This window comes from Cynocephalus volans, chromosome 1 (genome assembly GCF_027409185.1).
Source record: "Cynocephalus volans isolate mCynVol1 chromosome 1, mCynVol1.pri, whole genome shotgun sequence".
In the NCBI taxonomy this organism is placed as follows: domain Eukaryota; kingdom Metazoa; phylum Chordata; class Mammalia; order Dermoptera; family Cynocephalidae; genus Cynocephalus; species Cynocephalus volans.
Window position 1 is genome coordinate 121,200,570 of NC_084460.1, and position 26,847 is coordinate 121,227,416.

At 43.0% G+C, this 26,847-nt stretch overlaps 1 protein-coding gene across 6 annotated transcripts in view; it reads right to left on the reverse strand.

Moving 5' to 3' along the window:
* Nucleotides 1–26,847, reverse strand: part of KALRN (kalirin RhoGEF kinase) — a 621,231-nt gene that overhangs the window by 169,263 nt on the left and 425,121 nt on the right. For all 6 annotated transcript variants that reach the window (XM_063076707.1, XM_063076704.1, XM_063076720.1 and 3 more), the window contains exons 28-33: nucleotides 24,158–24,250; nucleotides 19,656–19,767; nucleotides 17,614–17,804; nucleotides 17,095–17,196; nucleotides 15,723–15,865; nucleotides 12,649–12,751 (exon numbers count right to left, since the gene is read on the reverse strand). In XM_063076707.1, coding sequence (XP_062932777.1) covers nucleotides 12,649–12,751; nucleotides 15,723–15,865; nucleotides 17,095–17,196; nucleotides 17,614–17,804; nucleotides 19,656–19,767; nucleotides 24,158–24,250 — 744 coding nt within the window. The remainder of the gene's footprint in view (nucleotides 1–12,648; nucleotides 12,752–15,722; nucleotides 15,866–17,094; nucleotides 17,197–17,613; nucleotides 17,805–19,655; nucleotides 19,768–24,157; nucleotides 24,251–26,847) is intronic.

A 26,847-nucleotide genomic window follows, 5' to 3' on the forward strand; every position in this document is an offset into this window, starting at 1 on the left:
ACCTGCATCGCTGTTGCATGTATGTTTACTTTATAGATATCCATTAAATTGTTCAGTTCTGTTTGTGCATTTCAGAACATATATTTTACATTTTGAAATCAGATGTTTATAATTAGGAATACATTTTATGCATAGAAATAAGATTATAAATAACAGTTAATCAGACCATCCCATACTCTCATTTAGGTAATAGTATAGATTAAATACTGTACATTTCAATAAAAATAATAGAAAATAATGTTGCCACTGCCATATACAGTGGCAACATTAGCAACTAAATAAAGCACACAAGAGCAATAATGAATAAGAATTATTTTAAAAGTATCTGATATCAGATTGGAAAAGATAAAAAATATTGATGGTACATTAAATTGCAAGGCTGAGGGGAAACTGGCATTCACATACATAGCTGCAGGGGATTGGTGAAATATCTGTAGAGAGTTATTTGACATGTCTACCAAAATTAAAAATGCATAATCCCTTTGATTCAGTAATTCTACTTCCAAGAAGTTATCCTGTTAATATACTCACAAGTGTGAGAAACTACATCTGTATAAAGATATTAATCACAGCCTTGTTAGTAATGGCAAAAGACTGGAAACATCCCATATGCCTGTCAATAGGGGATGAGTTAAACAAATTATGGTACTATAAGTAATGGACCATGTAGCCATCAAAAAGAATAAAGCAGATCTACATCCTGCTATGAAATGATTACCCAGACTTGTTACATGAGAAAAAGTGTAAACTAGTATTTCTTGTTTAAAATTGTTTTAAAAGAATAGATAAGTGTGTGAAAGAGCTTTTACATTTTTTAAGAATTTCTCTAGAAGAATACCTACATTTTTTACTGTATTACTGCTTCAAAAATTCATTAAAAAATCTTGAATGCATATCTTTAAGGAAAACAGGTTAAGGAAGTATAAGAAGGTTTTGCTAAAGATTCTAAGTTCTCATGAACAGAGCTAACAGTCCATTTTTTTTTTTAAAAGTCTAATTCTACATCAAAACAAAATACATCTTTTGATTCAGATTTATCTGTGGCACTGCTCTTTTACATATTGTCCATGACTAGAATAATTATTTTGGGGCCAAAACTGATACAAAGAAGTAGAAATAGGAAGATAAACTTCAAGGCCCAGCTCCCATTTCACTTCTGCTGTAAAAGGCTTCTCTGGTTCCCAGGCTAAATTTGTCTTTCAAGGTAGGTATCTTTCTGGTATAAAATGTAACATATTGTGTGGGAAATATGTAACTCATCTGACACATTCATTTGTGTAACTTCTCTGACGCTTAGCAACTGGTATAAAGGAAGTATTAAGTGCAACTGTCTCATTTCATAAATACCTGCGACGTACATAGCCACTCTATCATCACATACAAGATACTTGGAGTGTGAACTCAGGAGACTATAGACAAGGACCAGAGATTATATTTATATATTCTTAATCTCCATGGTATCTGGTCATCAGTAGACAGTAAAATTTTGTTGAATAAAAGAATGAATTCAGTATACAAATATATTTTAAATAATTTTCTATTCTGCCTCTAATGAATTTCATTCTTCTGTTAACAGGTTTTTCTGCTTGGTTATGTGTTAGTGGTAGTTCCTAGTAGTTTGACTTCTAAATATCACAACAAATTCAGTGGTTTGGACTTCATGTTCCTTTGTTAGCAGTACTGTCTTAAATTTGAATGTTAGAGAGCATACCCTAAAAATATTTCTGTTTGGGGATTTTAAAAGAAATTTCTCTTAAATGCAGTAAAGGTTCCCCTTTAATAGCCTATGTGGAAAGAGGCATAAAAATTGTGACTGTTCTTATTTTGGGGGTGGTGGGGTGAAGTGGGGTGGGGAGGCGAGATGAGTTAGACTCTGTGTTAAAGATTTCAGAGTCCATGATTTGTAGTACCTCCCTGTAACGAACTGCACCCTACTCCATTTTTTTTTTAACAATTTCAAATGTCTCAAAATTGAGCATAGTTAGGCTAATATCAGCACAGCAGAGAAAGGTCTAAAGGTCTAAGCAGGCAACCAAGGTCTTTTGTCTATTTTGTTCACTGCCATATCCTCTGTGTCTAGAATAGTGCCTGGCACATAGTAGAAGCTCAGTAAATGGTTAATGAATTAATAAATGAGATAAAAAGATAGCATACATCAAAATCCCAAGGAAAAGAAGAGACAATGAATTTTTAATATCCTCTATTGCTCATTATTTTCCCTGTGTAAGTGAGAAACAGCAAACAGTAAGTGAAACTTTTAAAACCCCATTCCTGCAGTTGAGAGGACACCAGCTAGCAGGAGATGGGATACAGACCTAGTAAAAAAGCCTGTTTTTTTATGTTTTTGTTTTTTCCCTCAGTACATCATAAAATTCAGATAGATGTATAAGCCCTTGCAGTTGACACAGAGCAGTGAACAATGTATATAGGAACATTCTCAAAGCATTTCATAATTGGTATTATGAAGGACAATGCAGACTGGAGGAACACCTTTCCTGAAATTCTAGTTAACGTATACATTTCCCTACAATTAGCAATTTCAAATGGAACCAATTAGAGCATCAAAAAAAGAAAGAGTACATGAAAATTCTGAACTTGTGAGACTCAACTTTAAGCCCCTTCAAATTGCAGAGACTGAAAACTGACTAACAACCCTGATACCAGGAAATGACTGCTCCAACAAGACCAGGGCATATCCACATGGAACATGGTGGGAGAAGAATTATAAGACTGATTAGCGGTGGGGCCAGGGTCTGGTTGGAAATACAAGCGGACATCTGTAATGGGTTCAATCTGCACAGTTCTATACCTTCTTCTGGCAGTTTTCTCTCAAAAAGAAGAGTTATCCAGGCAGAGGCAGGCTGTTCCCCTCAGCTGGCATCTGCTACTTATTGCTCCTGGAAGAAGCCCTGAGCCAAAAATCACATCCTCTCTTTTGCTCCCTGTAGGAAGCCACCGCGGAGGACATGCAAACTTGTTTCTCTTGATAAAGCCCTGCTTTCCAGCAATCTGGTGGCGCCACCTCACTCCAATGCCACACATCCTTAAACCTACCTATCCCCATAATCCATCTACCACATTGGTCACAGCAGACAGGTTGGCAGTAGCCACCGAAGTGAAGAAGCAACACTAAACTGCCAGGCAGGTAAAACCCAAGCAAGAATTTTCAATCTAAGCTCGATGTTAAGAAACAGGGTAATATTTCCCTACTTGTTTACTCAACAAGCTTTTTCAAGAATTCTATATTAGAGCCACAGATAACATATGTCATGTTGTATACCATAGCACACATAGGTAAAGGGAGATCCAGCTTGAGCAGAACCACAGCTTCAAAGCCACCTTCAGCCTGTACCATCTATTCTAGACTGCTCTGGCTCCAGACGCTCCTGTCTAGCAAAATTTCTGCTTGAAGTTTCTAAGAGAGTTAATTTTCATACCTCCAGGTACCATACTCCTAATGTCACTTGTAGTCATCCAGGAGCTCAACTTCTGAAGAACATTATTTTCCATGGCTTGTCTCCCCCACCATTGGCTCTGACAAAGTGGATTCAGTCATTTTATTCAGTACAAAAATAACTTTTTCTCTTTAACTGACATAGAAGAAAAAAGTAAGTGATACACCAAGAGGTCTGTGCAAATATTCCAGTACAATCCTTGCCCTGAAAGCTTCCATTTCTCTCCCATCCTCTCCAACCCTTGCTCTCCCCTCCCTAACTCCTTCTCTGCCATCTCCCTCTCACACCCCTTCTCCCCAGCAGAACCAGGCGGGCTGCAGGTGTACTCACTTGGGTCTTGTTTTCCTTGGACTGTCGCCAGCTAATCCACTTTAACATCTTGGCTTGCTCTCAGATTTGCTTTCTCCTTCCAACAAAATTTTACCAATAATATAGAATTTCAATTTGTGCTGGGATGCGGCAAGGCTCAGCTGGTTCTGGAAACTATCTTCTTGCAGGCAGCTCCGAAGCAGAAATCAGCCTTGCCAAAGCCCAGTGCTCTCTGCCAAGCTCTCAGAGTCCAACTGGAATTTTCTTGAGAGGCTGGAAGACTCTGGGGCAGAATCACACCCCCACCAAGGCCATGATGTGAGTCACAAGTACTTGGTATTGAGGAAACTGTGATAGGTACTAACATTTGCACATGCCAGCCTGAGACACTAGACTGGACTGACTGTACCAACCATGTTGTAATTTACTTTGGGTTGCTATAGATTTGCTGGGGCAGGGTGGGGTTTACTGCAGGGACAATTGGAGAGGGGGTTAACAATGTGTCTGTTTTCTGCTGCATGGATCATCAAGCTGAACTATCAGAGTTACTATAAAAGCACTGTTTTTAATCCAATTTAACAGGTAGGAGACTGAGTTAAGTTTGAGTCTTAGGTATGCCATTAACTGGCAATGTGAGTCTGAGCAAGTCACTTAGTTCCTTTTAAACAGGATGAAGGAAGAGGGCTAGATGATCTCTTGAGTTCCTTTCTTCCCTAAAATTCTGTGATTCCAAATTCCAAACTCACCCTAAATCAAATCTGGCCTCTGTCACCCTTGCAGCTATCATACACAGATACACTTTTCCAGTTTCCCTATTTCTGTAACAGATACTTATATAACACTGCCACCTGAAACAAAGACACTTTGTGCAGGCCCAAGTACTCTGAGCACCATGAGAGCACTTCCAAGGCGTTTAGCAAACTACTCATTGGCTGCAGCAGTTTATGAAATGCATTTGCTTTTTCAGATGATTGGCAATTTTAATGACAGGTTTTTCAAGGGAGGTTTTCAGGCTATGGAATATAAATCAAAATATTAAGTAAAATAATGACATCATGAGAGATTTTGCCCCATGAACCTAGGTTGTATTTTGTAGCAAAGTGTATTTCATACCCTTTAGTGGTAAGCAACAGCTGGAAGTCAATCATTTATTTGAGGAACTTTTCATTTAGAGGAAAGCCTGTGACCTCAACCTTTCACATTTTATCAATTGGTTCTGAAAAGCCAGCACATTTATACTGTGTCAAACGTCACTGAAGAAAAGATGGAGCTGTGCTTTGGGAGGTGATAGAGCAGCCATAAAGAGGGAGCTTCAGGTATCCTGAGGGCCATGGAATCCTCTGTTTTTTGGTGCCCACTGCTGCCATCTCCCCCTCCTCCAGCCACCTGCCTACCACAGATAAAAGTAACAAAGGAAGTATACTAACAAAAAAGTTATTTTCAAACCTAGTCCTAGACTCCTAGACTTGAATTATTAAGAAAACTAAAAAAAAAAAAAAAAAAAAAAAAAAAAAAAATCACATTTTGGGCTTAAATTTTAAAGTGGAGATGGCATCTTTCCTACTTTGCAGTGACTACCAAGTCCTTGAGAAAAATCAAAATGCTCCTATCTAGGATTTATACAGCAAAAATATTACCTAATGTGAACTGATAAGATCTTGTCAGGTGTGGGGTGTGACTGAGACTCAAGATTACATAGGTTATAAAGTCCAAATTTAGATTCAGATATATCCACTCCGAGACCTGTTAACAGGAAGGGCAATTATATACTCTTTTCAGGTATTTACTTAAGGGTTAGAAAGTGTTTTGTTATTAAATGGGAGGCAGTATAATCTCTCCTTACAAAGACACATTTTAAGGACTCTCAAGCTCCACTGAGACAAGCGGCAGAATAGCAGAAGCGCTGAGGAATCTTTCCTAGAGCCCCGTCACATCACTTTCTGCCTTTAGTAAAGAGCATTTAATGGGCTGGATCTCCAGTGGCTGGTGCAATAGGGACCACAGCTAAGCAACACATTGTCACAATGACATGCTGGAGACCCAACCTCGAGTGGACCGCACCGAAGGTTTTTAAGAATTTGTCAAGTGAAAAATATTACCTAGTGTGAACTGATAAGATTTTTAATCAGTCCTGACTCTGCCCAGTCTCCACATTTTTAGGTGTTTGGTTTTTCTCTTCAGTGGCAAAACACAGTGGTCCACAGCCCCTTAAAACCCTAGGGAGCACATTGCCTATTTTTTCACACAGGAGTGCCCTGCAGTCATCTGGACAGTGACCTCCTGCCGGTCTCCTGTGCTCCAGACACTCTTTCATATCGGATCTCAGCCAGTCCTTCAAAATCCTGGGAAGTAGAAATCACTGCTTTCATTGTACAAATGGGGATATGGATGTACAAAAGGATTAGGTCATACAGCTGGTTGGTACACAGCCGGGGATTGAACCCATAGCTGATCTCAAAACCACATTGCCTTTCCTCCCTGCAGTAGATGATTTTGCCACCCCACCCGATCCCCTGTCCTGCCAGTGCACCCATGCCCCAGCTCTTGTGCCTGTTGACTGCTCACAGCTCATGGCTGACACAAAAGGCAAGCCCCCTTGCCTCCAGGTGGGGCAAACTCAGTGCAATTCTTCTCTGCAACTCTGGGAGGGATCAGACCACTGGGCTCCAGCTGAAACCTTATGCATATTTGCCCTTTCTCCTTTCCCACTGGACCCTGCTTCCCTCCCCTCTTTTCCTCCTGGAGAGCACATCCTCAATAAATCACACGCACAGGAATCTCAGTCACAGACTCTGCTTCTAGGGAATCAGACCTAGGATGCCCTCCTTCAAGTCTCCATCCTATTTCTATGGGGCTGTTTTTTCTATATATGAACACATGTAAGTGAAGACATTCTGTTTTCCCCTCGGCCATCTGTGCCCCATTAACATTAATCCCTATGAGGAAAATAACTTCTTACATCTAATTCAAGTCCTTTCTTTCTCTTTTCTTTCTTTTTTTTATTGTAATATAGTTGATTGTACATATCTGTGGGGTGCAGAGTTGAATATCAATACCTGTGTGCAACAGTGATGCTCAATCAGGATAATTAGTATATTCAACATTATACAATGTCAAGTCCTTTCAATTGCAGCATTAGCCCACTTTTTCTTAGAAAAAAACCCAAGAAACCTGTTTATCTCTGATGTTATTAGCAGACAACCAGGGATGCCATCCTTTCTCTTCCTGGTTGTCCACCCTTCCTGCCTACCAGGAGGTCAGCTGGAGATGGCAGGGTCTTTTCTCATTCACTGCTGTACTCCCAGCATGGAGAACATCATCTGCCGTAGAGCAAGGAGGGCCTCAACACAGTGCAATAATTAGGAGGCTGGAAATACACCAGTGCAGGGGCCAGGCCCTCACCAATGCAGGGACTGGGCCCTTTCTCTGACTACCGCTCTCGCACCCAGTGGCCTGCTACGTGCTCCAAGTGTGCAGGCGCTAGGATTGTCAGGTTCTGATGAACCAGGTAAGGCTTTACAAGTCTACTCTCAGGGAGCTCTTGCAGCCAGGCTGCCCTGCCCCTTGTTATAGGCATACACTATGGCCCTTTATCAAAGCAGCAGTGACACTGCAGAAATCCTTTGACTTTCCTCTTAATTGGGCCCTTACCCTCTCTGACCTGAGCCTTCCTTCCCAATCAGTAAAACAAAATCTTAGTCATGATTTTGACAGTGATTTGACAATTCAGTTTAAAAACCATGAGTTAGATCCTGAAACCTCCAGAATTCTCCAGGCATTTCCCCAGCCCCCTTCAGCAGAGCACCATTATCAGCCCACTTCATATCTCAGGTCACATTAGCTTGTTACTGAAGTTCCTCATGCACACTACACATTGGCCCTGGGATGCTGGGATGTTCCAGCAATGTTCTTTCCCTTATAATTTATTTTATTTTATTGCAGAAAAGAGCACCTGCAACTCAAATGCACTTAAATTTTCCAGTCTTCAGCCAGCCTGGACATGCCAAGAAATTCACAGTGACTTTTGGATGCAGAATACTCCTACTAGGATGGGTCTGTAACATTCAATTCAATAAGCATTAGTCGAATGTTTCTAGCATGCCTAGCCTAAATGGTAGATACATGCACTGGGACCATTGCAGTGCATGACCGCTTTTGTACCATTAGCTGGAAATTATCTGGCAGATATCCATCATGTTAAACAACAAGATACTTCTTTGCTGCCACTTCATTATTCAGCCTTGCTTGATTAGAGTTCTATAATTCTGAATATTTTGAAGTGTAGTCATAAAGCCCCATCATTTAGTAATACACATATAGGCAAAAGACTTTACAGTGGAATGTCCTGCCCAGAGTCCTATGAATTCCTGGACAGAACAGGGAGGAGCTCAGACCACTAGGGAAGAAAGGAAGCTCACTGGTTTGCAGTCAGGGAGATAACACTTTTGCACTGGACAGATCTAAGGGAGAATATACTTACGCAGACCCATTTGAAGGTTGAACAAAAGCAGCTCTGGGAAAGATATTAACACCATTTACCGAGGCACCCGCATTGGCTTTGCCAGTGTTGAATGCAGAATTAAGAACATTAGACTGTTTTCTCATCATGGAAGGCTTTATAGCATAAGCAAACAGTCCAGCTTCTCTACTATAAAGAAAAGTGGTTGAGTTCGCTTCTCTGGAGATCTTAACGAAAAGGTAGACAAGGAGGTTTTCAGGTGCCAAACCCTGGCCAAGAAATGAGGAGTGGGGTTGAGCACTAGTCTTCTGTCCTCAACTTGCCTTTTTAGCAAGAAGTTGGATGAAGCCACAGGAGGTACATTTATCCAATAATGCTGGGAGATACAGCTAACACACTGGACAAGATAATTTATATTCAATACATGCCGGAATCCTGAGATGAAACTGAATAAAAGAAAATCTAATAGATATAAGGTTACTAAGACACCTGCCCAAATAAGGGAAATCCAAGAAAAAGGCATGGAGATTTTATGAGCCAACATGGGACATATACACAAGGGTACTTCAAAAAGTTTGTGGAAAGATTCATATTATCTTTAAATTCTATTCTTCCATGAGCTTTTTGAAGTATCCTTGCACTATACATGGTGTACCATCATAAGGAGGACCCAGTACATAGTAGCCCTAGAACAAGGAGCTGTGCTCACATTGGTTAGATCACATCTGCAGTAATGTGTACCATTCTAGATACCCCATTCTATATAGAAATTACACACTGGAGTAAATTCAGAGGAAGGCAACCAGGATGCAGAAGGGTCTGAAAATATATTAATATAAGGAACAGCTGGAGAAACTGAGGACTTCTAACCTAAACAGAGATGGTTAAGAGAAAAGATATGACAAACATCTCCAAACACCCAAAGCCTTAAAAGGCTTCCACAGGCCAGATACAGTACAATTTGAGCATTAAAATTAATACCTGATATTAACAGATTAAACACATTAAATAATAAAATAACCCACAAGCCAATGCTAAAAACAAATATCCAAGTCTTAGATTCTAAGGGCTAGCAGATAGAACAGAGAGTAAAGGTATTCTGTTTACAGACAGATGAATTGAAGCTACATCACTTTAGGTGTAATATAGAGAAAGACCTGTTGACAATTAGTTAATAAATGAATAATAAATGGAACCAGAGGGCAGAACTCTACTCAAGATTTTTCAAAGATCCTCACAGTCTGCTAAATAACTGTGCACTATTATTCCTACTATCTAAACCTTGGCGTCCCCTCTAGTAAGGGTGGGAAGTAACCTTTACTGAATGTCTAATAGTTACCACGTAAACATATTTTATTTAATCTTCTCAATGACTTAGTATGGTGGGTATTCACAGACAGGGAAACTATGGCACAGTAACAGATATCGAGAGTAAGTGTCTGAGCTGGGATGTGAAGCCAGGTGTGTCCAAACTCCTTTCACCACAGCACAGCATACAAAATACACAAGAAGTGACTGGGGAGGTTCCCTGGGCCCCACACAGCTCCTCAGGTCAGTGTATCATAGTCCTTTAATTGTTACACTTTCCTCATCCCCCTAGCCCAACAGTGCCACCATTACTGTTGTTCTTCTGGATTAGGAGTACTGGGGTACTTTTCTAGAAACCCATTGTTAAAATGACCCTGATCTCTGTGAGGTCCTCTGCCCCTTCCCTTCCCCCAGCCGCCCTTGTGTCTACCTGAATCCATCCACTCCATCTTTCTCTTCTCCAGAGTCTGTCCACCTGACCACTTGGAAACCAGGGATCCCTGGCCTTCTAGTATATTGAGGGGACAATTTGACACTGCTGATAACATTTATAAACATTTATAAATGTTACCAATGAAACACTTCACCAGGGAGAGAAAGTGCAGGTTATGGACATGCAGCCTTCCTGTTACCAGTGTCCTGTGGTACAAGGGTAAGAAAGCTCTAAGTTACGGTGCACTGTCATAGACAGGCCTCTCTCTATTTTATTTTGAAATGTGGATATTTCTAAGTGATTTTCCCAGTTTTGTGTATGGAACAGAAAATCTCTCATCGTCTCCTGAACTTCTGCTCATGTCCCCTAAGGCCAGCTATCCTGATAGTAGTTTGGGGTTAATGTTCCTAAAAGGCTTAATAAAAGTAGTTTGGGGTTAATGTTCCTAAAAGGCTTAATAAAGTTTTCTGCATGGAGGTAAGGAAACTTCTTAACTCCTATAGCATATTTAAGAATACAATGTTTATACGGTGGCTACTTTCAGAGCACTGATTTCAGCTGCCTCTTAATCCTGGAGTTCCCTGGGACCATGCACGATGTCCCCTCTGTTCATTCATTCTACAAGTATCTCCTGAGCATCTATGTGTGCTATGTGCCAGAAGTACAGCAGCAAAACAGACAAACACGGGCCTGCCCTTATAAGGGCTCCATGACCTGGCTATAGAGACAGACAGGAAACAAAAAATTACAAAAAGAGGGATTCACACTCAACAGACAGTCCACATCTCTCCACAGTATCCAGCACAAAGCTCAGCACATGGTGGGTGCTTTTACGCAAATATGATGTGTGGCTGCTGTTTTTCTAAAATGTGCAGAAAGACTGTCCAGCTGAGTTAATCTTAACATCGAGAGCTCAATGCTTTGACTTTTAGAGTGGGGAAAACATAACAGTGAATCAGGATAGCTGCGTTCTAGTTCCTGCTTTTCCACTAATCACTAGAATTTCCTTGGGCAAGTCACTTAGTCTCTCTGAGTATCAGTTTCCTTACTTGCAGATTAAAGTAGAAGTACCAGGAACCCTCATTAATAATGAACCGTATGTTGGCAGAGGTGATCTAATCCAGCCTCACACTGGAGCTGAGGTCTTCCTAAGACAAATGGCTGAAATATAGGTGTCTGTGCCTAAGTCAGGTCTGCTGGAAAGACAGATTAGTCACTGGAAGGAATGAATCCCCTGCACCATGAAACTCATAGTCTGTGTCTGAACATGGGAAATGTCACACTTGACTTACCACCTACTGACTGTTTGAAAAAGTACACTTTCATTCATAGGCTGTTCTAGGTTAATATTTCTAGACAGCAGATCAGAGAAGACAGGAAATTGCAGAAATAGTTTTCTTTGTATTTTTTAAGTCATGTCATTTGAGCCGTATCTTTGTATGTTTTTACAAGTGGAAAAAAGCTAATTTTCCATCTACTCTGATAGTCAAAAAGGCTTAAAAACTAGAAGGCAACTGTCAGATAAAATTACTTGAATGTCTAATGCATAATTAGGGTGATTTGATGCCATAATCTCAGGAGATTTGGGGCATAGTCCCCACGGCTAAGGTCTTAGTGGCATTTTTCCCCAGTAAGGAAAAAATTAGGAAAAATCCGAATGAATGCAGATATTCTTAAAAAAAAAAAAAACCCAAACCAAAAAACCTATAACTTAGAAAACAAAAATGAAGGACACAGCCTATTGCCTGAGGCTGAAGGAGCAGGCCAAAATACTAGGTCTGGATAAACTAGGGCCAAATAGTCTTTGAAAACTCAGCTTCATACATAAAATCACTAATACGTAGCAAAAGATCATCTCATACTCTTTGGATCCTGGAATAAGCAAATGAGAGTAGGCTTGGACATGGACCCTTTCTTCCCCCTGCTGCAAACTCTGACAGTTGCATTTGTCACCTAGCTTGAGCAAATACACAGAGTCTTTGCTACAGTCTCCTTTCTTTTGATCCCTATCAGGACCCCTAACTCTCACTTACTTGGCTCCAAGATGTAAGAGAACAAGTGCCCAGGCTATTGCATAAGAATACTATATCCTTCATCCTTCACTTCCTGGTCCTCCTGTCCCTCGGGAACTAAACCCCTTTAATCTGGCAAGAAGAAGGCATCATTTCCACTAGAGTCCATTTGGTTAAGAGGCCCCTACAAAGCAGCATCTCTGTGGCCATTTCCCAAACCACTAGTCTTGATCTAACTTAGAGATGAGCCCCATTCAAATCATTATAAATATGAGTCAATCACAGCCACTAAGGTCTCAGGAAACTATCTCAATGTCAGCATCCCTGAGATCCATCCTCCCAGAAGGCAGAGCAGTCTGAGCAGCCCAGGAGGGGCATCTCAGAAAGAGAAGAAACTTAGACTCTCTCTCTATTCACCCTCTCCACTGCTGTTAAACTCTTCCAACATGAGCAGTCAGACTGACCAGCACAGTCTTCTGTCCTGACAGACAAGATCTTGGTGCTGTGACATGTCTCCTCCAGCCCTGTCCTTTCCCCTTTGGTGGACATAAAGAGACAACTGGCTCCTGAGGTTAGGATCCATAGTAGGAGAAACTCCTCTGGGGCACCTCTCCAGGGGTTGTGAAGCCAACAAGAAGTCTTGGGGGAAGGAAGGCTGGGGCTCTGTCCTACCTTGTCACTGTCCACTGTGTTCTGAGAGGTCCTGGAGGCAATGGAGATGGTGTCTGGCTGGCTACTTCCATCTCCCTGGCTGTCAACATCCTCCACTCCATCCCTACAGGAAGAAGAGAAAAAAAAAACAGGGGTGGGGGTGGGGGGAACGACTGTGGGTTTAGAGCACACAAGGATTTCCAGCTGGGTTGGCAGAGCAGCGCCTCAGCACTTTCTGGCAGGGATTTGTCTAAGATGATCCTGCTAAAGGGAGCAGCCCTATGTGATTTTCAGTGATATCACCTCTTGTACTTAGTAAACACATAATCACGATCTTGTTAACCGAATGCAAAATGACCCCTTCCCCATAACTCCTCCAGCCCATGCTACAGAGAATGGATCTATAACAGGCAGTAGGAAGATGTATATCCTACTCAGAACCCGGGCTTCTACTCCCAGCTGACTGGGTCATTTCCACTCTAATCCTAGAGTTCAGGGTATTCAAATACTTTTTCTGCATGTTGTTACTAGGGTGGGGTTAGTTTATAGCTGACCTACAAAGAAAATAGAACTGATAGTTTTTTGACTTGTGTTTCTTCTGCTCAAGAAAATGGGGGATACATTTTCCAAGGGAGATTATTTTTGGGAAGTTGCTGACATTGGACTCTCAACTCTTATGGAGGAGGAGTTGTTGCCTTCATTTTGGTGGGTCTTTTTGATCTCATGCTTATTTTTGACGATTTCTCATCAACACGGAAGACCAAGGCATTTTCTCATAGACTGGAGAACAGTCATGGATTTCACAGCAGTATTTGAGCCAGCTGTGCTCCTGGCTGTCTGGTAAGATAGTCTCCTGAGTGCACTCCTAGCACTTGGACCTTTTCCTGGGCCCCTGGACCTCATGGCTGTCCTGCTCACATGTTCTTTCTACTCTGTAGCGTTAGAACTGTGCCCCAAGCCTGTACTGAGCCCATAGTCAGGGCCAAGAAGGACTGGGTGCCTGGGAACTGCTGAAGGCCGAGTGGTCTACGTCAGGAAAAATCAGGGGAGATGGGGAGCAGGGGTTGGATGACAGAAAATGACAGCTCTTCCCATGCATGCTTTCACCCCGATGCTGCTTGTGGAGAAGTGATGGCATGAGGGGATGGGGAACTCAATACCTGAGAATCTTATCATGTGGGCAAAATGCCACAAATAATGAGTCCACTTCACAGAGTCAAAACAATTATCATGTGGTGTATGTGGGAGTGTATGTTGACATGTGTGTGCATGTGTACAGTGTCTACTTGTCATAAAAAGTATTTTCTCCCATCCAGAACATTTCTAAGTTGACTGCTCTTTCACCACCACTTGTGGGCTTGAGAAATGCCAACTTATTTTAATAACATAAGCCACACATTTGTAGGAAGAAAAATCTGCTGTAAAAAGAAATTATGTGATGCATTTCAAAACCAAAAATAAAGGACTTTTTGATCATCTGTTGTTTTGAATTATCTGAACCACGGCTCCCACCATTTGTAGATAGTTGAGAGTTGGCTGTACTTCCTGTTTCCTGCTATTCTGGCCCATTGTGGGTCCTTCTCGTCCACTCCAGATGAAGCCAGGTCTGGGGGATGTAGTGAGCCCATCCAGGAGTGTGGGTGGTATTCCTCAAGCCAATACACACCCCCATAAACTCTGTCCCTCTATCCAGGGAGCCACCCTAATGAAACTAAAGATTGCCTGGCTATTCTCTGTAGAATCTGTAAGGTTTCCCACCCTCACATCACAGGACAAGAGAAAATGTGGGGCGCATTTCCAAGATATGCCCTTCCCATCTTCTAGAAATGCTCACCCTTTCCTAACCTAGCCGACCTCACCTGAGTGTCCTCTCTCACCACAGCCCTGCACAATCAGTTCCTTATTACTATTTCCTTTGTATCTTCTTTATTAAAATAGAGGCTCCCTGAAGCAGGGTCTGTCTCCAGTGCTAAAATAAGTCTACCCCTTAGTTGGACTCTGAAAATGGTGACTGAAATGAAAATGATTCCTCCTCAAATACTGTCATAATTTGTCCTTCCAGCACTGAGAAGGTGACCTTATCCTGGCCACGCAGGTCTTGGGGCTTCTGCCCCATGGAGGTATCTCTACCTTGTTCACACCGTTCTTTGGCTATCACCTCACTCAGGACTAATGCTGCTACTTTGTAGGCCCCATGCTGGCTCCCCATCTTGATTATCCTGGCTGGTGCCAAAGGGTCAACTAAATCCTCTGGATCTATCCCATTCATGAATAGGGGAGGAGAGGAGAACCTGTTACCACCAGTGACCATGACCCCAGAACTCTGTTCTTGCTGTAATTTTTTTCAAAAAGTTTTTGTATACTTTCTTCTGAAGTGCCCTCCAAAAGAGAGATTGTAAGTGTGGATGTTACAGGGAGTCTTGAGAAATGCTTAAGAAGTCATCCACTGGTTTAGAGGAAACGGGGATTCAGAAGGGTCCAGAAAGATACAAGAAATAGGTCCTCTTTTGCCCAATGACACTGCTTATATCAGGTGAATGAAGGTGAGGACTCTGCGGTAGTTGTAGTAAGGGCCGCGATGATAACCCCACCATACCACCCATGCATTAGAGTACACAAAGCCCTTTTGCTGTCTAACCATTCCAGAGAGCTCTCTACTCAGGGCTCATTTCCTTCCCAAGGCTTTCTCCAGACACTCCACTCTAGGGCTCATCTACAGTCCCCTTTCTTTGAATTCTTATAGCATTTATTATCCCTGCGGATGATACTGGCTCTTCTTGCCTAACTATTCCATGTGTGAGACATGACTCTTACATGGTTCTTGAGGGAAGCAACTCATCTCACACTTCCTCTTATCTTGTAGCACCTAGGAGTGTTTATCACATAAAAGATGCTCAGTGAAGCCCTGCTGAATTTAATTGACAGCAATTGGTGAGATGCTTAAAGATGAGATAACTCATGTTAGGTGGAACTCAAGGACCTTCCTGGAGAGGGTGCCACCTGCAGAGTGCATCACCCCTTCAGAGGCAAAGGGTCACTCACTCCCACTCCCGGAAGCACGTGAGGCAGGCAGTGCTGGAGAGAGACGCTGTTACCTCTTACTATTGTTCCTCTGTTTGGCTGGTGTTTTGGGGAGCTGAATTGGCTCTTTTAGAGCTCCTTTCAGGTGAATGATCCTTTCTTGAATCACCTCTCGAATGTTCTTGATCCACTCCTGCTTGGTTTCGATGTTGGAGGCCTGAAGTGCCACAGGGAGAAAAATTCAGAACCCCAGCTCCCTCCACCCTGCCAGAACAGTCTCAGCCCTCCTCCTGTAGGTTTCATCTGTGATTTTCTTTTTTTTTTTTTTTTTTTGTCATCTGTGATTTTCAAGGATACCAACTGTTTGGGGAGTTTATTTCACACTTTATACTTGTGCCTCTTCAATCCCAGGGATGCGTTTCTCCAACTCCTAGAAAAAAGGCACTGACCAATCCTGATATCTGCCCTGGGGCTGGAGCACTATCTGGAGGCCCCACTGGGCTAGGAATTAGCACTTGAGTTGCTAGATCCTGGGGAGGTCTGGGGGTACCGGAAGGGGCAGCAGGGGGCATGGGAAGGCAGTGTCTACTCACCACCCAGTATGGATATAGTCAGGGCATTCAACACCTAGCATGGCTACACAGGCTAGCACTGACTGGAAGTCAGTCCTGGGGTTTTAGCAAGTCACTGCTATCATTCCATGAATATCCCACTTGTTTTTGTGGAATTTTTTTTCAGGGAATTTTGTCTCATGACACGTTGCAGCTATGCTGGTAATGTAGCATGAACAGTGGGAAGCTTTTGTCAGGGTTGGACCATCTTTCCTTGGTGACAGGCACTTCCCTGAAAGCAAATGGCTGGTGGGGGTTCTGCCTGCATGATCCCTGCTGAGTCAGGCTAGGCTTACCACAAGCACTGACTCTCTCCCAGGCTGCCCCCTGGAGAGGTGAAGTGACTCCTTAAGGCTGTCCTCTGGGGAAAGGCCCCTTTTGACACTTCTCTAGATCAGTATAGTTCCCATGCTAGTGTGATTTACTAGGGCTTCTAGAAAGTAAGTTCCCAGAGCAGAATACCTATACACAGAAGGGGTTCAGGAAAAAATGTTGAATGAATGTGAAGCAAATCAACGTGCCTTTTGTCAAAGGGTCAATTGTTGTTCTTGCCACTTGAAGGGGGCATACGGGCAGAACATAGTTTAAGTGGGCCTTGCTGAGGAAGCCCAACAGGCCACTCTCTGCCTTCTTCCCTCTGTGGTCATGCAAATGCATGGACTTGAGGAGACCGTTCATCTTTGAGCTTCGGGGTCTACCTTCATATTGGAATTTGCTTCTCAATACCCATGTGATGCTCAGTGGAGGCCCCAGCTTTTAGGCATCACATCTCTATGACCCCCGTCCCCACAACATCCCAACCCTGGTCTTGTGCCCAGCAGACAGCAGCACTTACTTTCAGCACTGTTTTATTGTCTGAGGATGGGGTGCGCCCAGACCACAAGGCGAATTTGCAGGGATCGCCCTCCACGTGCTCAGTCACACCCAGCTCTGAGGTCTGTAGACAGGAAATGCCTGTGAGAGGCGGGGAAGGAGGGGCAGTGGGGAGACTTAGGGCTGGGGTGGGAAGGGAAAGGCAACAAAGAGGAGAGGACCGAGGGAGGGGCTTCTGTCAATCAAACTTAAACAGACTGGATATTTTGTTCATCTACCCAGGATGGAAGGACCTTCAGGCAAGTGCCTGATTAGCAGGTTCAAGGGAGGGAAGGTGAAGAGGGAAAAGCAAAAAAGAACTGTGAACTCTCAAATGCAGAGTGGGAGGTGAGGGTGGGAGCTTTCCAAATAGACACTTTCATTTGTCTGGGTGGTTTGGTGTGAGGCAGGGGAAGAGATGAGCTGAGTGCACCAAGATCCCTTCCTGCCCAAGGGTCCTATGAAAGCAGGAGTCTTGATTTATCCCGCCTGCCCCACCTACCAGTAGCTTGTTCTTGTAAACATATTTCGTGTGTCCTGAAGAGTCTTTGATCTCCTTGCTAAAAACCAAGGAGATTTCAAAGAGGAACAAGTGCCGCTCCCGCCCCTTCCGGATCAGTGACTTCGGGTCCCAAACTTGAAAGGCATCCTGGAGAATCAACTCCCCCTGCACGTCCAAGTTCTCATCGAACCCTGAAAAACACCCATTTCCACACTGTGGAGTTTCTCTACCATCACACATTCAGAGGGGCCAAGTTCCACTCCCCTCTTGGAGAAAGGCCTTCCTAATTGTTAGCCCTCGGCTCCCCCACAAGGTTTTTCTCTCTCTGCTGACTCCAGACACCCCTGAACACTTAAACAGATGTTTCTATAGGACTGCACTTTGGTCTCCCCTGCCTGCTTCCCATACTGTGTTTCCTATATACATTTCCTATATATATCAGTGGAATTTCCTGTAAATGTCCTATGCAACCTCGCCTCCTCCCATCCTCTGTAAGCCTGGGACCTACTGCAAGGGCAAATCCCACAGTTCCTTTCTCCACAGCTCCCCAGATGTTCCCAACTCAGAGCTCTGAGTGGGGCTGAGGTCAAACACAGCCTGATCCAGTGTCCTTGGCTCCACTTTATTTGTCATTCCCTTCTTTCTTACATTCCATTCTTAGGACTTTTCCCTCTGCTCCTGTATAGTGTGGTGCACAAGGCTTCAAGCATTTATATTTATGTCACTTTAAAGTCTTTAAGAGAGGCTCTCACACTTTAGTGTGCATAAGAATCACCTGAAGAGTTTGTGAAAACACAGATTCACAGATTCCTTTCCACCCCCATCTCCCAAGAGATTCTGATTCAGCAGGTATGGGGTGAAGTCCACCACCTTCATGAATTTGCCCTTCTGGCAAGCTCCCAGGTGCTGCTGCTATGGCTCCACAGACCATACTTGGAATAGCTGGGTCCAGAACACAGGTCAGGGACAAGCTGGAAGAGCAGGGTACTTACAGAAGAGGATGCCCAGTGGGGAGTGGGGACACAGGTACAAACAGCAAAAGACAGGGGTGGAGAAATTGTGACAACAGGAATACATTCAGATGGTTCCTGCTCAGTATGGGGAAGATAACGAGGATCCTTTGCTCTAAGAATTGAGGCTTCCTGTACTAAGGGTAGTTCAGGAAGTACTGAGACCAGACCAAGTCTCTTAAATGGTGGCAATGGTGATGGTGGGGAAGCAAGGCGGGATGGAGCCCAGAAGAGAAAAAAATAGCCCACATGCTTACATATTTGCAACAGACTATACTTATTTCCCTGAGCATTTATTTGCCAGCCCAGACTGGAATGCTAACTTACCTAACAAATTCCACCCCAGTATGGCTGCTCTGCCCTTTTGTTTTGCGGTGTTAAGACCACTCTATTGGAGCCTTACTCTATGAAGTTTCTGGATCCCAAGAACATAGTTCCAGCTCGCTGAAGTCCTATCAGGGTTATCTGGCTGGGCTTTTCTAACATGCTAGGAAGGACAAAAGGCTGGTTGCATAAGAATGGGAATGTACTTAATACTATTGAGCTATACCCTTAAAAATGGTTACAATGGTAAATTTATGTTATGTATATTTTACCACAATAAAAAAAAGGGCATAAGGCTGAAGATTGTGTGTGTGTGTGTGTGTGTGTGTGTGTGTGTGTGTGTGTGTATAAACAGGATTTCTACATATTCTAATAATAAAAGCAATGCAAATGCTATGTAGTTACCAGAATGGCTACGGGCGGTAGCATATTCAGTCAGGATGATGGCCTGTTCTGGACTATCTCATTGGCAGCAAGATGTCCACATTCCTTAAATGGCTTAGGCCTAGTCCTACTGGAGGCAGAGGGTTAGCCAAGTTGGTCCCTGTGGAGGTCCTCTCACATGCCAAGGACCTGTGTAACAACTTGCCATTTCCGCTTTCTTGCCACCTTGCCCCTTGCCTGACTTCATGCTGCTTCCCTCCCATGACGCATGCTCCCTGCTGTTAGGAATAGAGGAGGCCTCCCCAGGGCTGGGAGGACAGCTACCTTCCAGCATGCTGACGTGCATGGCATCATTGGCTTTCTTTGGGACACTGAGCATCACCTCCAGGCCATCTTTGAGCTCCCCTTTCCCTTCTTCACAGCAAGTTAAAAGTTCCTGGGGAAAAAAGTCAAGACACAATTAGGACCATTTCCCCCAGCTTTGCAGCCCTTCCACCACCTAACCTACTAAGGAAATTATACACCAGCTTCTCTCTCTGGATTGGTTCCCTCTGAGCTATAAAGAAAGTGGAGTGGGGTGGGGGTGGTGGAGGGTTAACGCTAAAGAATTTAACCACTATTTTTCTCCCAGACTGGTTTCCTCAACCCAATCTAGTCCACACTAACTCAATCCAACCCAACTCCCAAATGGCTGGAACTATAAGTCAGCAACTAGGGCACCATCTGTCTCTGAACTGCCTTCCTGGAGAAGGAAACACCACCTCTGGCAAACACATGAACAGAGGTGCGGTATTGCAGAATCACAATAGAGAGAATAAAGAGAAAAATAAAGAGAAGATGAAGGGTGTGCTACAGAACACAAAGCACTTGTCTATCACTGCATACCTATTGCTAACAGCACTTTTATTTACAAGCCTCTACTACTGATTCCATGCTACTGAGGGCAACCTGAGGCTAGAGACATTATAAGTTAATAACACTCCGTAGTTATAAAAGATTTTTGGATCATATGAATCTAACCTGGGTCCAACAGATAAAATTTTAGACTGATCCTTCCACTGCCAGGTGAGGAAACTGTGATTAGGATGGATGAAGTGGTTTTCCCCAGTTTATGTAACTCAATGGAGGCCAGGCAGGGGCTTACCTCCAGGTCTCCTGAATCCAAGTCTAGCAGTTCACCCACCACAACAACCCCGTCTCCCACATATTCTCTATCACACAGAGACTTCCTGGAGCATATCCAGTCTCTCTTTTACTTCCTGAGGAGCTTGGGAGCATGTCATGAAGATTCAGCCATAACCATCCCCATAAAAGATGTATAGTATCTGGTTGATGGAGAAAAGATCACTTCTAGCTATCTCAGGAATCATAAGAACATTTAGAATGAGTTTTACCCAAACCAGAAGAATGCTGGCTTTTCATTTTTCCTATCAGGGTTACTGTATCTTGTTCACTGTGACACTGGTAAGAAAACAGTTAAGCAACCGATCCGCAATCCATACTCTTTGACGGGTTAAAGGATGGGTGGTTGGGTAGGGTTGCACTTCCAGGAAAGAAAGTAGTTCACTAGATCAAATCTTGTGAATATGTTAATGACAGACTTCCTGGCAAACTAATGGTACTTATCTATGAAATGCTTTTAACAGGATATATCTGGCCTGTCTAGGACTTCTGATGGCAAGCAAACCTGGCTTTAGGGGTATGGCTCTCTGGAAAGTGTCACATAAGCTACGCAATTATTTAAGTAAAAAGTCAGTACATACCAAAATGACTCTCTTCAGGGTAAGTGACCCAATTCAACCTACTTCACTTTGAAACCTTCCATGTTAATCTGGGCCAGAGCACATTCTGATGATATAAGACAGGACTTGGAGCTGCACTGGTGACTTTTCCATGTTTCATCTCTGGCTTGGGATTATTTGTATCCTTGAAATTATTAGTAAATCCTTATACTTTATCATATATTTGATTAGTGAGAGTCTGACATGAAAATCCAATCCTTTGTGTTATCTTGGATACATTCCCATATAAATAAGGGGCTTTTAGTGTCCAAAGGAGAGGTGAACTGCCCAGAGCACATGTTTGGGAGGTAGAAGTGATCAGTTCTCAGCTCTGTCCTTGGTTGCAGTCAGTATAATGTCATCGTGCTCGGAAAGCTGTATTTCCTTTTGCCAACCTGAAGTTCTCGGATCCCCCCACCCCTTTCCTAATTGTAATCCTCCAACCTTGTTCTCATACATCATCAAAGGAACTCCTGAGGCAGAACATGAGAGAAGGAAGATATATGCTTCAGTGTGCAACAGAAAATATCAATTAGTTTAATCCCCCAAAGTAATACCCATATATCAGCAGAGCCAATAAATTTTCTTGGATCCTTGCTATAGTTTATGATAAGGAGAAGTCTCCATATTTAATTTAGGCTCCAAAAGGACAGCAGTAGTAGATTTACAAGAAGAAGACTGAACACTCTAACTGACATATAGTTTCTACTTCCATGCAGCACCTAAAATGATGAACTCCAGAGGACACTGACAATTAAATATCAATTTATTTGGAATAAAATTGTCTTTAAGGAGAAAATAAATCTCATATTATTTATTTATAGTAAAAGCTCAACAAACTATTTTTCTTTTACTCAGCAGGAACTCTGCCACCAGCCCATTTAAAAGAGGCCAAAATGATCTCTTTTTTTCAATAATTTAACAACACCCTCCACCCCCACAATCAAATTCCTGTTGCTTTGTTTTTTCACTTCACAGTTACCTGCAAAGGCAACCTCTTCCTAAAACACCAAATTCCAGAATGAAGGCCCAGAGCCCACTCTTCCATCTGGCTGGAGCAAAACACAGGGTAGCTTATTTTGTCCTCCACTCCCACAGTGCCCTCTCCCTCCCCGCCCCTGTCCTTCTCATAATTAATACTATCTTGAGCCTTACAAGATTAAAGGGGAGAGGAGAAAAGCTATATTTCTCTTAGAACTGTATTGTAACTGACCTCAGACAATGGCAGTGTGGATTTGTGACCCAGCATTGTTTTGTATCTTTCTTAATTCACAACCCCACCAATTCCTTAAAAGGCTTTGAAATACATAAACTAAAAACCATGAAAATAAAATTTAAAAAGTCTATTAGCACAAGAAAAATAATTTAGAAGGGTCAAGCACTATGTGAGGTAGGGAAGGAGAAGATAATTATACACAGAAAACTTGGCCAAGGAGTCTACTGCCATACCACCCTGAGTGCACCTGATCTTGTCTGATTTCAGAAGCTAAGCAGGGTCGGGCCTGGTTAGTACTTGGAGACAACTTACCCAAGGAGAGGATCTACTGTAAGTAGCCACTAAATTCTATGCTAACTTTCTCATAGTCCAAGGCAAAGAATTGCCTAAAGCACTTGCAGTTTAAAGGTAGAAAGAATGCCAAGTTTTCAGGAGAGAAGCCTGTCCCCCATCTCCCACTCTCCCCCACCCACCTCAAGATCTTATGAGAATTTCCGTGAGTTTTTATATAAGAAACTTCAAAAAATAAAGAAGCAAAAATTGTTTGGCAAAACAAATGAGATGTTCCGCACATTGTCACTTCCCACACTAGTCCTCAATAAAGGCTGAGGGCATGATGCCCAGTTGTAACTCTCTAAGCCATTTCTGCAGGGTTGGATGACTTGAGTCCTGGAAGCAGATGCAGTCCTTCTTGGAGACAGGGAAGGAGAAGTTTTGCAGGAAGCCGGCTGAAGGGGAATGATGGTGCATGGCCCTACCCTGACCCACAGGACAGAAGAAATGACCACAGCATACACTCCCTGCCCCCCATCCCCGACCACTGCCCCCCGTCCTCTCATCATGGAACCACAAGTGCTAAGCCAGGAAGACCCCACACTGGTGGGCACACTCCAGTGTGACTGAAGCCCTAGATTTGAAACCAGATTGGTTTTCAGGTTCAGTGAAGCTAGGATGTGTAAAATTCTACAGGCATCTCTAAACACAAGCTGAATTCCATCAGATTTTCTCTGAAACTGCACTATTTATAACATGTCCTCCACTATTCCATTATCCTTTGCATTAGAGGAGCAACCAGCAAAATATTCAAAATGAGGGAAAACTCCACCCTTACATTTTAGGAATTAATATAGATGGGGATTATCTAACTGCCTATATCAATTTACCAGGCTTTCTGGGGAAATGCCATATTTTCAGTGTCAGTGTATCCTTATATGAGAGGATCAACCAAATTACTTAGTGTTTTGCATAATTTAATTATTTAATTTTTAAAGAAAAGATTTTGAAAGAAAATCCAAATCTCCTGGTTGGCTCCAGAAGAACTAACATATGGGCTCCAACAATACAAGAGTGACATTGTGTTTTAATATGTGTCCTTTGACTATGTTCCCTCAAAAACTGCATAGTCTTGACAAATGCAGAGATTAAGGCAATGGCAGGTGCCACCCTAGCCCCTACTGCCCATGAAAACTGGCACTGCTCTTAAGAAGCTGACCTTTGATTCCACCAAAAGCAGGGGCTACCAGGAGGAACCTGCTCCAGGAAGGAGGTACAAGAGAGCCTCTAAGAGCCAGCCGGTGCCTGAGGTGGCAATTGCTAAAAGTTGTGTGGTGATGGGTAGATGTGAAAATAGTCACACTTATTCCTACTCCCATTTCTCCTTTTTCCACCCCACAAGCCAGCAATGCCAGTGTGGGCTTATTGCTGGAGTTTTGCTGTAAGTAGAAGAAAGGTCTTCAGGTAGAAGCTTTCCCATCCTTAGGGGCAAAGCTGGGACTCCCTCACCCTGGGCAGTGGTGCAGCGGAGCTGATAGAGAAGGGGAGGGAGGTACCTTCAGGAGCAGCTGGTACTTCGTGATCCTCTGCACAGGCTTAATTAGGTAGGAAGAAATGGAGTTGGCCAGACCATGCCGCTGCTGTATCTCCTACAGGGATGGGAACAGGTACCATTAGATCAGGAGGCAAGTGCATGTGTGTTTTGGGAGGGGACAGGAAGGGGAGAGAAGAGAGGAGACAAGAGAAGAAGGTAGACAATTATGAGAAAACGTTCTCAGACAGGGAGAGGGGAGTAGAAAGAGATACAGGAGGGCCAAGACACATATATACAGAGAAAATAGGAGACAAAAAGGGAGAAGTTTTAGGGAAGAAAGATTTGTGAAAGAGAGAGAAATTAAGCAGAAATGGAGAAAGATAAAAGTAGAAAAAGACGGTGATGAAGTCAATAACACAAAGAAGGGTAAAGGAGAGATAAAGAAGTGGGAGTGAAAGGAAATACACCCAAAGATGGGGGAAATGAAAGAGGGACAGAGGGAAGGTGAGAGTAAAGGGAAGGCAGAGGATGAGCCTCTTGTTTCTATTCTGATGAGTCCTGGTGAGTCTTTACCTGCCCTCCATCTCCTTAAAATAGCATAAGGACATCTCTCTCTTACCATCCCTCCTCTTTAACACATCCCAACTTAATGTCATCACTGTATTTCTCAAGAATGTTTTAATAGTGATCAATAGCAACTCCCTCATTCTTCAGGACTCCTGAGCTGGAAACCATAGTCATTTTTAGTCATCGCCCCTCTGTAATATCTGGTGACAAATCTTTCCTCTACATTTCCATAGATATCACCTTTGTTTCTCATGCCCAGGTGAAGGACTTCGTCTCCAGCCACTGTTCATGCCTCTAGTATCTCCTTTTAATCTACTTTCTATTCTGTCTTCAAAATGATCCCCTATTCCCCAAAGTCTAGGGCTTATGAAGGTTAAGGAAGGGCACATTTTAGTCCCTGACCTCAAAAAGCTTACTGTCTAGCTGGGAATACTTAACACATGTAAACTAGAGAACAACAAGGGACAATAGTGGGTGTGCTGCAGCCAATGAGAACTGAGAGAGGTTATTGGGATCATAGCGGTCGTGGAGGTGTATAGCCACAGCAAGACTTGTTCAAGGATGATGGGCAGAACAGCTGGCAGGTGGATTCTCTTCAGGCAAACGGACCTTGTGAGTTTATTTGTGGGCTTTGGCAAGAGAGCACAGGCAGGAATGTACCTCCAACAGTCTTCCGTCTCTGACAAGACACCCAGCTCTGGCAAGGCTACATGTGGGGCAGTGAGGGGCTGCCCCAGGAGCTGGATCAGCCAAACCAAGCTTAGGAATCAACAGGGCAGCAGACATCACTCCCATATTGTTCTCACGTCAGGCTCAAAAACTCTGGATCATGTGACTTTAATTTTCTGTTCACTTTACAGTAATGGATATTAGGAGACTGCCTTTTTAAAGGGGTTATCTCTTTTACAGAAAGAGGGCCTAAAGCAGATGGTTCCTAAGCCTAGAACTTAGGGAAACCCTTCTGATAGAATGGAAATAAGTTACAAAGATTTTGCTTTCTGGAAAGCTTTGGGAACAACCCAGAGAGTTTACTGTTCTCCTGCTCCACCTACAGGCCAGACCTGATGAACTCTTACTGGACTTGCTTTCTGGCTTCCATGGGCCTTCACACATAATGTAGAGGCTCATTAAGCACTATGTTGGAAACGCGGGGTAGAGTGGGAAATTTGGGGTATATCTAACTTATTGGTCAAAGTTGAAAAATTGGCTAGAAACAGGAATGTGAGAAAGATAGGACTAAAGAAAAATACAATTTAGCTCCTGGCCCTGAGATATAAACAGATATGAATCAGGCATACCATTAGGCCTCAAGGGCTCACAGGTGGAGGGAGGTGAGTGTAACAGAAAGGGGCACTGTTCACCTGCCAAAAAGCAAATTGTTACAAATGCTATAACAGAGATACAAAGCACAGTACACTCAGAGAGAAAGGGAAAGATTCACGCAGAAAACAGCATTTGACCTTTAAAGGATAGAAAGCCTTCTGAAGAGTGAGTGAGTGAGAGAGAGAGAGAGAGAGAGAGAGAGAGAGAGAGAGAGAGAGAGAGAGAGTGTGTGTGTGTGTGTGTGTGTGTGTGTGTGTTCATCCCAGGCAATGAGAACAGTGTGAGCAAACATAAGGAAAAGAAGAGCGTGAGGCATGCTCAGAGCATAAGATGCGAATGTCAGAAAAATGCTAAGTGGAAGACAGGGTACAGTGTATTTCAAACTTCAAAAAGGCCCTTCTGGATACTGTTGATGAATAACCAACCAGGAACATCTTAAGAGAAATACATTATCAATCAAGGATAACAGTGGAGCATTCAATATGATACCTAATTAATTCTGATATCAGGTTAGAGAAGCCCTTCTCTTGGGCTCTTCTGTTTTACCAAATCAAACCCCCCAAATTCCAACTTGGGACACCTAGGACCATTTCCATATTAATGCTTCATTAAAAAAAAAATCATGTACACTTTTTCCCTGTCTTTCTCCCGTTCAGTCATTCCTTCACGAAGCAACAAGATACTTGTAGACTCATTTCTGTTCTGGCCGTGCCAGGCTAGAAAGATGCTCAGAGAAGGTTTATTTTGTAAATTTGAGTACAGAAGTCATGTTAAAAATGCCTCTGGATTTTCCATGGGGGCTAGCACACTATCTTGGATACA